The sequence below is a fragment of the Oenanthe melanoleuca genome, chromosome 28, assembly GCF_029582105.1.
Source record: "Oenanthe melanoleuca isolate GR-GAL-2019-014 chromosome 28, OMel1.0, whole genome shotgun sequence".
Taxonomy (NCBI): Eukaryota; Metazoa; Chordata; class Aves; order Passeriformes; family Muscicapidae; genus Oenanthe; species Oenanthe melanoleuca.
This window is the reverse complement of record NC_079361.1, coordinates 2929771-2941300: the sequence shown is the minus strand read 5'-3', so window position 1 is coordinate 2941300 and position 11530 is coordinate 2929771. Positions and strand designations below refer to the sequence as shown.

Sequence of the window (11530 nt, the reverse complement as noted above, 5' to 3'; positions counted from 1 at the left end):
CGGGGAGGCTCCGGTTCGGGCTCTGCACCCCCCGGTTCCCAGGGAGGGTCCAGGCTGGGCTCTGCACCCCGCGGGTTCCCGGGGAGGGTCCAGGCCGGGCTCTGCATCCCCCGGGAATGGGGTCCGGGCCGGATTCTGCACCCCCCGGTTCCCGGCGAGGCTCCGGTTCGAGCTCTGCACCCCGCGGGTTCCCGATTCCGCCGCCCCCCGGCCCCGGCTGCAGCTGCGGCTCCCGGACCGGCAGAGGGCGACACCGCGCCGCGCCCGGGACCCGCCCGGAGCCCCCGGAACCGCCCCGGGATCTCCGCGTTCCGCCCGCGACACCCCCGGGCCGGGCCGGTCCCGGGCGGCACCGCCCGCAGCCTCGGGCCCCGCGGGGTATAGTCCTGCGGCGCTTCCCCGAGGGTCTGTGCCGTGTCCTCGGAGCCCCACACTGTCACATCCGTGTCCCCACGGCGGCCCGGCCCGGAGCCCTCCCACCCTCGGTTCTGCTGGAGGCTGTGATGAGGAGGGGGGGATTTATCAGCAGTGAGACAGAGTCTTAATCTTCACATCTACTCCACGACACAGCCTGGCATCCCCACAGCTCTCCTGCCTCGAGGCTCTCGGTTGTTTGGTTGGGGTCTGCATGCAGCATGTGTGGGGCAAATCCTGCCCCAGTCGTGTGCCAGGGTCCCCATGGCACTGGAGGGCAGGAGGGAGCTGCACCGGGGCACATCAGGATTCTGTCCCCTCTCCTGAAACTCCAGGGCAGCCCGAGAGCGTTTCCAGCTCTCTCGGCTTCCCACAAACAGCCTTGACATTCTCCACAGGCCACTCATGCTGCACTTCAATCACCCGCAGTTATCAGCCATGGGTGGTTTCTTTATTATTTATTTCCTTCCCCAGACATCCGGCATGGAGCAAACAGCCGGGATGCGGCTGTCCCTGCTCCCACCAGGGAATTGCTGTGGGACCTGTGCACCAGCCTTTGCTCCTGTCCCCATTCTAGGTTTCAGCATGTCCCCAAACTCAACGGGAAGCATCAGGAGTCTGTTCTGCTCCCAGGACGTCTGAGGCTTAGGAAACACAGCCCAGTGTCTCAGCGGGTAAATCAGTTCCTGTCTCACCCTGTGTGCTCACACCGGTGTCTGCTGCATCCACAGGCTCCTGGACGTCCCTGCTTCCCCTCAAGAACCCATCTCACCACCGAGCCTGCAGCACATCTGCTCTGCACAAGCCCCCACCAATGCAGCCAGCACGCTTCAGGGGCAGAATTTTCCTTTTTGTCCCCCTTTTTTTTTTTTTTTGTCCTCGGGACACAGGCCCGAGGCGGGTGGGACTCGGGCGGCTCCCAAAGCGGCCTCGCTCGCTTTCTTCTCCCCCTTCCCCTTGGCGCAGCGACGGGAGGGAACCGAGCCGAGGCGGGGAGAGCGGCCAGGCGGGGCGGGCGCCGGGGGGCTCGGGAGGGCCGGAGCCGCGGACGCCGGAGCGGGGCCCGAGGCAGCGGCGGGGGGCGAGTGAGGTCTGGGTCCAGAGGGGTCCCTGCCCCACCGCACCTCACACCTGCCCCGTCCCCGCCGCTCCCGCCCCGCCCCGGCCCTGGGCGGGGGCACCAGCTCCTGCTCCGCCCCGCCCCGCCCGCCGGACTTTACCTCCCGGCCGGGCCCGCGCCGTTCCGGGCCATGTGAGCCGCGGGGCCGGGCCGCGGGGCCGCACCGGCTGCGGGATGGAGCGCAGGAAGGTCTTCGTGGCACTCGACGTGCTCTGCCTGGCGGTCGGTGAGGGCTCCGCACCGGCGCCCCAGCCGCGGGCGGCTCCGGAGCGGCTCCGCGTCCCGCCGGTGCCCTCGGTGGGGCCGCGCCCTGGGCTGGGGCCAGGTCCGAGGGAGGGACCGTGGCCGGTGCCGCCGGGCCGGGGGCAGCGTGGGCGGCACCTGCCCGGCCGATGTGCGGGGCTGAGGGCCTCTACTGAGAGCCGGGGGCGGGCGGGAGGGCGCCGGCTCCTGCCTCAGCCCTACCGCGTTCCGTCGGGGGTCCCGGTTCTCGGGGCTGTTCCCTTTTCCGGGAACGATCCCGCGGGGGGTCGGGAGCCCGGTCTGTCCGTGGCCGGGACGCTGCGGGAGGGTGCCGGGGCTCGGGCGGTACCGGGACGGTTTCTGCGCCGCCGCCGCCCTGGCCGCCTGCCCGCCGCCGAGCCCGGCGCTCCGCGGGCGCACGGAGCGGGGCCGGGGGCTCCGCAGCTCCGGACCGGTGGGTTCGGAGCACCCCTTCTAGGACCCCCTCGCCCCCCCTAGTGCGGGTAAATGTTTCTAAAACTGCCGCAAGGAAGTAACGAATTAAGACGGACTAAAAATAAAGGCCCCGATCGGGATCGCGGCTGGAGCTTCCCTGGCTGCGGGGCGGGGGGAGGCCGGGTCCCGGTGCCGCTCGGAGCGAGTTTCCCTCCTGTGGGCCGGTGCTTTATATTTTTAGGGGAGCTTTTTTTGGAGGATGAAATTATCCAGAAAGAAAATTGGTGTCTAATTTGAGCTGAAAATGGACGTCTGAGGTGTGCGGGGAGGAGGCGGAGGGATTGGGACGGTTCCCTGCCCCCGGCAGCGCGGCGGGGGCGGCGGGGCAGCTCCCGGTTCTTCATCCCTGCGCTCGCTCGGTGCGGGCAGGAGGCGGCGGGACCCCCGGGCGGGGGCGGGCGGGGACAAAGGTGCGGGATCCCGGGAGATGGAGGAACAAGGGGAGGCGGAAACCGCCGGGAAAGGCGGAACTGGGAGAGGATCCCGGCCTAAGGTGGCCTCCGGGGAGGGGGGGCCGCTTCCCTGGGGAGTGTCCTGGAATCCGTCCGTGGCTGTTCCTGAGCAGGGATGGAGCAGGGGCAGGGTGGACATTCCAGCGGGGGGCTGGCACGGCTGCTGTGCGACGCAGAGACCCCAAATCCCCTCTGGATCTCCGGGACGGTTCTGTCCCGGGTGAGCTCACAGCTCGCCATGGCCGGGGCTCCAGCGTGCTGGGTGGAAAAGATTCCTTGCCCGGGCTGACCCAGCCAGCGCAGCCTCTCTCCAGAGTCCCGAGGAGCCGGGGAAGAGGAGAGGCTGATAGGAACAAGGGCTATGGGAGGATGAGGGGAGCAAGCCAAGTGCACTGGAGTCCCCCCGTGCCTGGGCTGGGTCATGGACCAGCATCTCCCAGCACTGGCTCTCCTGGAGCTGCTGTGAGGGCTCTGCTGGGACCATCTGGGAGCTCTTCCCTGTTGTAAAACAGGTTTGCAAGATGCCTGTGCTCATTAACTTTATCAGCTCTGTCTTCCTAGGCTGAAAGACTGGGCAGTGTGAGGAGAGGGCACAGGATCAGGCCTTGCCACTGTTGTGCCTGGGGAGGAGTGGGGCAGCCGTAGAGGCTCTGTGGGTGCCCGTTTGTGGCTGTCTCATGTGGTATCTGGGTGCTGCAGGCCTCTGTGAGCTCTAATAGGGCCCTATCGCTGTCAGGGCAGTGCACTGGTGGGTTCCAGTCCTTCTGTCCTGGTACAGGTGGCTCAGGACTTCATCCCTGGGGGGATCCCTCCCTAGCACTGGGGACCAGAGACTTAGGGAGGAGAGATGGGTGCCCCTCTGTGCTGGTGTGGAGCCTGCTGGCTGCTGTCCCCAGTCCTCACCTCTCTCTGCCTTGCAGCATCTCTGCCCTTCATCATCCTGACTCTGGTGAACTCACCATACAAGCGAGGCTTCTACTGCAACGATGACTCCATCCGCTACCCCTACAAGGCAGACACCATCACGCACGGCCTCATGGCCGGGGTCACCATCAGCTGCACTGTTATCATTGTAAGGAACTGCCACCTCTTTTCCTCCAGGACAGGGTCATACTGACATGTTGTATCTGGTAGCTGGGGCCTAGAACAGCCACCTCCAGAGCCCTGGAAGGGCAGCAACACCCTCAGCTTGAGCCCTGCTCTGCTTGGCAGAAGCTCCCACTGGAGTGGCGAGAGCCACATCCCATGGGACTGGTTCCCTGCAGGGAGGGGGAGAGGGTTCCTGAGCTCCTGTGGCAGGTGTGTGCCAGGGGTTCCTCTGCCACAGAGCATCCTGCACCCCTGGGAGCTGCTCAGTAGCCCCCAGCCCTCACCCCTTGCCCCCTGGTCTCTGCAGATCTCATCAGGGGAGGCGTACCTGGTCTACACTGAGCGTCTCTACTCCAAGTCAGAATTCAACAACTACCTGGCTGCCCTCTACAAGGTGGTTGGGACCTTTCTCTTCGGAGGAGCCATCAGCCAGTCCCTGACTGACCTGGCCAAATACATGATTGGCCGTCTCCGGCCAAACTTCCTGGCTGTCTGCAATCCTGACTGGTCCAAGGTGAACTGCTCCATCTATGTGCAGCTGGAGAATGTCTGCCAGGGAGAGAGCAGGAACATCACCGAGTCCAGGTGAGCCATGGAGCCACAGGATGTGTGTCTTCCACCTGCTGGGCTCACAGTGACAGCCCCAGATGGGTATTGGGGTTCTCCTGTTGCAGGGCACAGCTTGTGGAGTGGGTAGGGGTCTTGTGGGGACCAGGTGGGGGCTGACCCATCCCTTTTGCCCCACAGACTGTCCTTCTACTCGGGACACTCTTCCTTTGGGATGTACTGCATGATGTTCCTGGCGGTAAGTGCCATGCCCCAGGAAGCCCCCACAGATCCTGTGCCCCAAGCACCCATCCCTGGGCTGGCTGCTGACCCCTGCCCTGGGTGATTCCTCCCTTCTTTGCTGCCCAGCTCTACGTGCAGGCCAGGCTGGTGGGGAAGTGGGCCCGGCTGCTGCGTCCCACCATCCAGTTCTTCCTCATCGCCTTCGCCATCTACGTGGGCTACACCCGAGTGTCCGACTACAAGCACCACTGGAGCGACGTGCTGGTGGGGCTGCTGCAGGGGGCTCTCATTGCCGTCCTCATTGTGAGTGTGCCCCGTGCAGCCTGCTGCTCGGCTGAGCTCCTGCTTGGGCTGGCACAGGCATCCCCAAACCATCTTTCCCATTGCTCTTTTCCAGGTCCACTACGTCTCTGACTTCTTCAAGCACCGTCCCCCTCGGCAGTGTGAGGAGAAGGACCCTGAGCGCAAGCCCAGCCTGCCCCTCACCCTGAGCGACCCCGACCACAATCACTACAGCTACCGGGGTGCCCCGTGACCCCAGACTGCACAGCTGCCCCTGGCCGTGCTCCTGGCTCTGGGGCAGGGACACTGGCTCTGTATGAACCATTGGCTCTGGTGCCTCTGGCTGACACAAGTGGGACAGCCCTGCCTGGCTCCCCGTGCCCGTGGTGCTGCTGGTACCCGGTGCTGCCCGTGGGAGGGGGATGTCCTCACCCCAAGGCTGCTGTCCCAGCCCTCCGTGCGGAGGAAGGGAGGGAGGGAGGGGAGGGTGGCACGTGGGGGTGGATTTATTGGGCTGGCAAAGCACACTGAGTGAAGAGCAAACTCCTTGGGAAGTCTGAGATTGCCTGGGCCGAGTGTGTGTTGTCCCTGTCAAATTATCCAGCCATACAAGTACAAATCCTCACAGGCACAGAGGGAGGAGGACAGCTGCTGGGCTAGCTATACTTTTTTGGAAAGGATTAAAGCAATCCAGAGCTCTTCTCTGCTCCATTGATTACCTTTAAGAGCAGTCCTGCCTGCCAGCAGCTGCTGTGAGCAAAGGGTGCCTGGGCAGGCTCTTCTCTGGCTGTGCCCAATTCTGCAGTGCTGGGAGCCAGAGCTTTTTGCTCCCTGCCTGCTTCATGCCTGGCTTGGGCAAAGGGATGCTCCAGCCTTTGTCCCTCCTGCAGCTTCAGCTGATGCTTTAGGGTGTGTGGTGGGGCTAGGGAGATATTTTCTGTGGTAAAGGAAAATAAATGGGGATGTGGAGCTGTCCAAATGTCCTGGGAATGTGGGAGCAATGGGTACAGAGCAGTCCTATCACGGACACATGGCTGCCTCCAGCACTGGAGTGCTGTGGGTCTCTTTTTAAAATACATGCATTTTCATTATGATGTTGTTTTTAAATTAGATCATCCTTAAAGAATGTCTGTGTCAGGCCTGTTCTCTTTTTTCGTGGATGCTCCTGGCCTTGGAGTGGATGGGCTTAAGTGTTTGGAGTTTTCTTTTCCCAGGAAAAGATGTCTGAAGCCCCTCAGCTGTGGGTGGGGGCTGTCAGGGCTGCTAAGCCATTCTCCCAGTTGCAAGGTGGGTTTGACCAGGGCTGTTGGGAGCAGCAGCACCCTCGAGCCAGGTGCTCCTTGCCTGTGATGCCTGTGAGGTGTCACATTCACAGGGGCTGTGCTTTGGCTGGGCAGCACTTTGAGCTGAAGAAAAGGTGTGGGACTCCAAGACCCATCCTAGCCAGGTCCATCCTGTCACTGCCTTTGCCCTGACCCAGGAGCCTCCTGCACTCCCCAGCATCGCAGCCCTGCTCTGTGAGGGAGGAGGGAAAGCAGGGAGAGGCTCTTGGAAAAAGTGACGCTTTGTGCCTGCAGCTCCCTTGGCTGCTGCGGCAGCCGGAGCGGAGGGAAGGCAGGGAGGGAGCTGAGAGCCTTGGAACTGTGACCCCAAGGGCTGTGCTGGGGACAGGTGACATGGCCAGGCTGGGGAGCCTGGGGGCACAGGGCCTTCTGACTGCTGGGATGAAGTGATGGGGGCTGGGAGGCAGCACCCTGGAAGCCTGAGGGTCCCCCCAGTCCCTTTGGGGTGGGATGGGCAGTCCCAGGATCAGCTCTTGCCCACACTCGGTGAGTGCAGCTCCTCTGTCCTGCTGGGAACAACAGGAAGCCCCAGGCTGGCTGCGTGGTGTTGATGTGCTTGTGCAGTGTGGGTGACTCCAGTCTAGACAAGCCCTGATCAAAAACAACCTCCCTGTGTGGAGGGAACTCCCTTTCCCTGACGCTACTTTTCTGTTTTCTTCTGAGAGCCTTCTTCCCACAAATACTTCCCTGCTCCCCCAGCAGGGTCCTTCCCCCATCCCAGCCCTCCAGGCTGGTTGTTTAATATCTGTTGGTGTAAAACAAAGCTGGAGGAAATGCCAGGGCAGGGCAGCTCTGCCGCAGGGTTTGCAAACAGAGATCTGCAAAAGCTCAGCAGCTCCTGGAGTTGGGCAGTGAGGCACAGCCCAGGTTTGGGAGCTGCCTGCTTGATTTTCCTTTGGCCTGCTGCGGTGCCCAGCAACTGCCCCAGTTCCTGGCACTGCCTCGACAGCTCCTCTGCGTAGCCAGGAACGTGCCTGCTCCCTTCCCTTGAGATCTGATTGCGCCCCTTGGATGCGTCTCTGGAAAAACCAGCTGGGCCACAATGCTGCAGTGTGCGGCTCTGAAGGGCAGGGCTGGCTGCTGCGTGTTGGGAGCTTGGCTGCTCCATCCCCCAGCTCACAGCTGTGCCCTGTGCGGGATGGGCTGAGACCTGACCAAACTCGTGGCATGCCAAGCCACATGTAAGCTGCAGGAGCTCCTGAGCCGTGTCCAGGCACAGCAGCCAGCTCCAGGTGTGCTCCCTGGCCCAGGACATCCCAGGGACAGGGATGCTGGCAAGGAGCTGCCAGAGCAGAGCAGAGCACCTGGGGAAGGCAAAGCAAGTCCCTTGTATGCTGTGAAGTTTGGGATCCATCCTCAATCTGAATGCCACAGCACTCTGACTGCTGCTGCAGCTTCCAGCTGGACCCTGCTTCCTTGAGGGTCTGAGCCACTGGAGAGGCTGAGTTGGCCTCCTGCCAGGCTGGTACTGCTTCTGTGAGCTGATGAGAGGGGAAGCAGGGTCCAGGGGTGGGATGAATCCTGTGTGCCTGTTTCTTGGTTCAAGGCTTGAGCTTGTACCTCACTGGATGGGCCAGAGCTGGTAAGAGCTCTGAACATCCTGTTTGGTGAGTCCCAGGAAGCCCCTCTGGTGTTCAGGGTGAGTTGTGGCTCTGGGCAGTGTGATGACTTGTGGCTGGAGTGTCCACCCTTTTAAGTGGGTGACTCAGGAGCTGGGGATCCAGTCCTGGTTGTGCTGGGGCAGATTTTGCTGGGGGCTGAAGCCAAGCAGCGTTGGCCTGCAAGGCATGGCTGGGACCTGATGAGAGCCGTCCTGTTCCCCGGCGTCAGCAGCTCCACGCACCAAGCACTCTGCCAACACGCCTCCCTTCCAAAATAAGCTGCTTCTGGCAGCACACAGCCAGGATCTGGCTTCCAGCCCGTCTCTAGAGGGGGCCCGGAGCTGCCTCCCCCAACCTGTGCCTCCTGGCTTCTTCCCACCGTGCCACGCAGCATCCTCCCTCCCTTCTCCCTGGCACCTGGGACTCGTGCCGGTTCCACGGGCTTGGATTGTCCCGGTCCCATCGCCGAGTTTCTCCTCGCTCTTGGCCTCTTTCCCCGGCTGAGCGGGGCAAGAGGCGGGCGAAGGGGCTGAGCTCCTCTGTGCCTGCAGCAGCTTCCAGGAGCGGGCAGCGGCCCTGCCAGGAAGGATGTTACTCATCCCCTAAACATCCCCTTCCCTGGACCGCAGCCACGGGAGATGCTGCGGCCAGATGCGCCAGAGGCCCTGGGGCCTGAGGTGGCCCCGGCTCGGGGACGTGCTGGGGGACACCGATGCCATCGCACTCCCGGGTGGGATGGGGGCAGCCCACGCCGCGTGGCGCGGTCAGGGAGGCGGTGGTGCCGGACCGGGACACGCGGAGCTGGCGGCGCTGGCCGGGGGAGTTGGGGGTGCCCGGCGCGGCGGGGACCGCGGGGACGGGGTCCGGGCTCGGGTCTCCGAGCTGCCCCGGGGGCATCGGCCGCGAGCGGCACTGTCCCGTCCCGCCGGGGCGGCAGGGGGCAGCAGGAGCCCGGCGGAGCCCCGGTGCCCCGGCCGGAGGAGCCCCAAGCTCCGGTATCGCCCGCGCTGCCCGGCCCGGCCCGTCCTGCCCGGACGCTGCCCGGATCCAGAGGATTCCTCCAGCTTCTCTTCTCCTTCTCCTGCTCCTCCTCCTCTGATCCCGCCAGCGCTGCCTCCCCCACTCCCTTTAATCGACGTTTCCGCTGAAATGTGCCCGGTTCCACGGATTTCTTTGATCTCGCTAAGGGAAGAAGGGAGCTATAGAAGAAATTAAATCGGCGCAGAAGGAGGAAAGGCGAGAGCGAAAGCACTCTCGGGGGAGGTTGTTAAATGTCTCCTCTTTCTCACTAGAGCACCAGGCAAGAAAGAACCTGTCCTCGCCGGTGCCTGTCCCGGGTCACCTGCGCTGGGCCGGGGATGTCCCTGGGCAGAGCAGGCGCTGGGTGGCACCGCTGGAGCCTCCCTGCCGTGCGGGGAGCTGGCAGCCGAGCCCGGGGAAGCGGCCAGAGGGTACGAGCAGCAGTTTTGTTTTCTGCCGCTTGCCAGGGTCCGCGCAGAGCTGCAGCGCTGCCAGGGACGTGCTCTCGGGAAGCGCTTGGCTGCGGAGCCCCGGGCCCTGCGGGGTGCCTGGCGCTGCCCACCGGCCCTGGCTCTGCTCAGGGGCAGTTCTGACCCTTCGGGTGAGGGGGATGTTCTGGCTGGGTCCTTTCCTGCCGCGCTCCTGCCACGGCATTTCCGCCGAAGCAGAGCTGCGCTGCCGGGCGCCCGTGGCTGCAGGTCCCCCGGTCACGGCGGGGATCACCCTGCTGCTGGGAGCTGCTCTCTGAGCGCACCCAGTGTGGTGTGAGCCAGGTCGTGCCTGCCAAACCTGCGCCTCTCCTCCCGTGCCAGGATGTGCAGTGGTGATGGATGGCGCTGCCAGAGCCTGGTACCAGGGATGGGATAGAGGGACTGCTGGTGAGGACAGGAGAGATGGCAGCCACATTCCAGGGCTGGAATGGCGTTTCCCTGCCCCTGCCAACATCGTGGTGATCCTGCAGCCAGCGGGGACAGCCCAGCCTGTCCCTAGTCCCAAATCCTGAATGGCTGAGGCCTCCCCGAGCTCAGCACAGTGTGCTGGGGCTGCTGCAGGGGGCTGTCCCTGGGGCAGAAGGGATCAGCAGGATCCTGCCAGGGCCCTTGCTGGGCTCCCTGTTCTCTTCTTCTCCACTCAGCCAGGCCCTCACACATGTCTTGGCCCCCTCAGCCCCGTGGTGTAATGCTGGAAAGCAGAAGGGCAGGGGGGACGGTGTTCCCAGGCCAGGGAGAGAGATTTAGAACAGAGATGGTGCCTCAGTCCAGCTCTAAACTGCTTTTTTTCTATTTTAATATTTTGCCTTAACATGACCTTGGCCAAATTATTTCCCCTCTGTTTGAGATTTATGGGCCTCTTCCAGAAATGATCTGTTCTGTCTACGAAAATAGACATCGTGCTGTTATTACATTTTAAAATATAATAAGGGTTGAGAGACTGCTCTTGTGCTGCTCTCCCCAGCAGCCCCTCTCTCTCTACAGAGCACAAACCCCACTGGTTGCAGGTGTGGGGCCAGGAGTGGTGCAATGAGAACAGGGGCATCCCCATCTCCAGAGTGGGGGGTTTCTCCTTGTCTGCCCTCAGCAGAGCTGGAGTAACAGAAGATCTCCCATCTGAAATCGCAGCTGCTCTCAGAAAATCCCGGGGCTGCCAGAGAACAAACTGGGCAATATGGGGCTAAACGTGCAGGGCTTCCCACAGTGGGACTAAAGGCGCTCAGGAGAGGCAGCAGAACCTGGCTCAAAGCTGGAAAATCCTGCTCCCAGCCCGAGGGGCCAGCACAGCCCATCACCCCCAGGACTGCTGAGTCCTTTGGGCAGGAGCAGGGCGGCCCTTGCACAGTCCTGCTCTATTTCACTGGGTTTCTTGAGGTTATGATTGTTATTGTTCTTTTCTTCCAGGGGCTGGAGGCAAGCTGCCATTGCTGAGGGTCTCTGGTTCTCCCAGTCCTTACCCTGCCAGCTCTCTGGTCTGTCCCGTGAGCCGAGCTTTGGATGGCGACAGGACCACGAGGATGAAGCTCTGGAGAGGAGGAAAGGGCTGCTGGCCTGCTCCTGGATTAAGGTTAAAGAGGGGGAGAGGCAGACAGACTTCTCACAGCTGCTGCTCCTCAAATGTTTTATTTCCTGCTCAGTGTAAGCCTGGATTGACCTGCAGCAGCAGAAAATGTCGAGCAACCACCGATCTCCCTGAAAGGAGTAAAACCACCAGAAAATCCACCAGGAAACCCAAAAGGGGTTGTGTTCACCTCGGCCTTCGGGCTGGAAGGACGGGGAGCTCTGGGAGGACGGTGGCAGCGCTGGCGGGGATGCGGGGGCTGTTGTAGGGCTGCTGGGACCGGGACATTAAAGTATCTGCCCATCCCAAGGGACATGGGGTGACGGCAGGGAGCTGGGGGCTGTCAGACCCTTTCCTGGAGCTGACAAACAGAGCTGGCCCTGGAGTCTTTCCCAGGAGCTCAGCCTGGCAGAGGGATGCTGCGGCTCCCCGCCATCACACGGTGCAGGGAATTCCCGGTGAGGCGGGACCTGCAGCCCGGGAAGGGATGTGTGGGTGGTGTGGAGTTCGTTTATTTTCTTAATTAAAAAAGACAAAACACAACAAAGAGAGGGGCGGACACGGAACGGGACACGACGACTTCTTGTGTTTACCAGCAAAAAGCCCCGAAGCTGAGCCGCTGCTGCCAGG

General features: G+C 62.7%; 1 protein-coding gene across 2 annotated transcripts; it reads left to right on the top strand.

The window, feature by feature from the left end:
* Nucleotides 1-1509: 1509 nt before the first annotated feature.
* Nucleotides 1510-6010, top strand: PLPP2 (phospholipid phosphatase 2). 2 transcript variants are annotated; one of them, XM_056512824.1, is made up of 6 exons: nt 1510-1859; nt 3645-3796; nt 4121-4398; nt 4561-4618; nt 4729-4905; nt 5000-6010. In XM_056512824.1, the coding sequence occupies exons 1-6, from the start codon at nt 1709-1711 to the stop codon at nt 5135-5137; spliced, it is 954 nt and encodes a 317-aa protein (XP_056368799.1). In that variant the 5' UTR covers nt 1510-1708; the 3' UTR covers nt 5138-6010. The 2 variants fall into 2 exon arrangements, with proteins under 2 accessions (XP_056368799.1, XP_056368800.1); XM_056512825.1 differs by having other exon boundaries at nt 1528-1760.
* Nucleotides 6011-11530: the final 5520 nt, after the last annotated feature.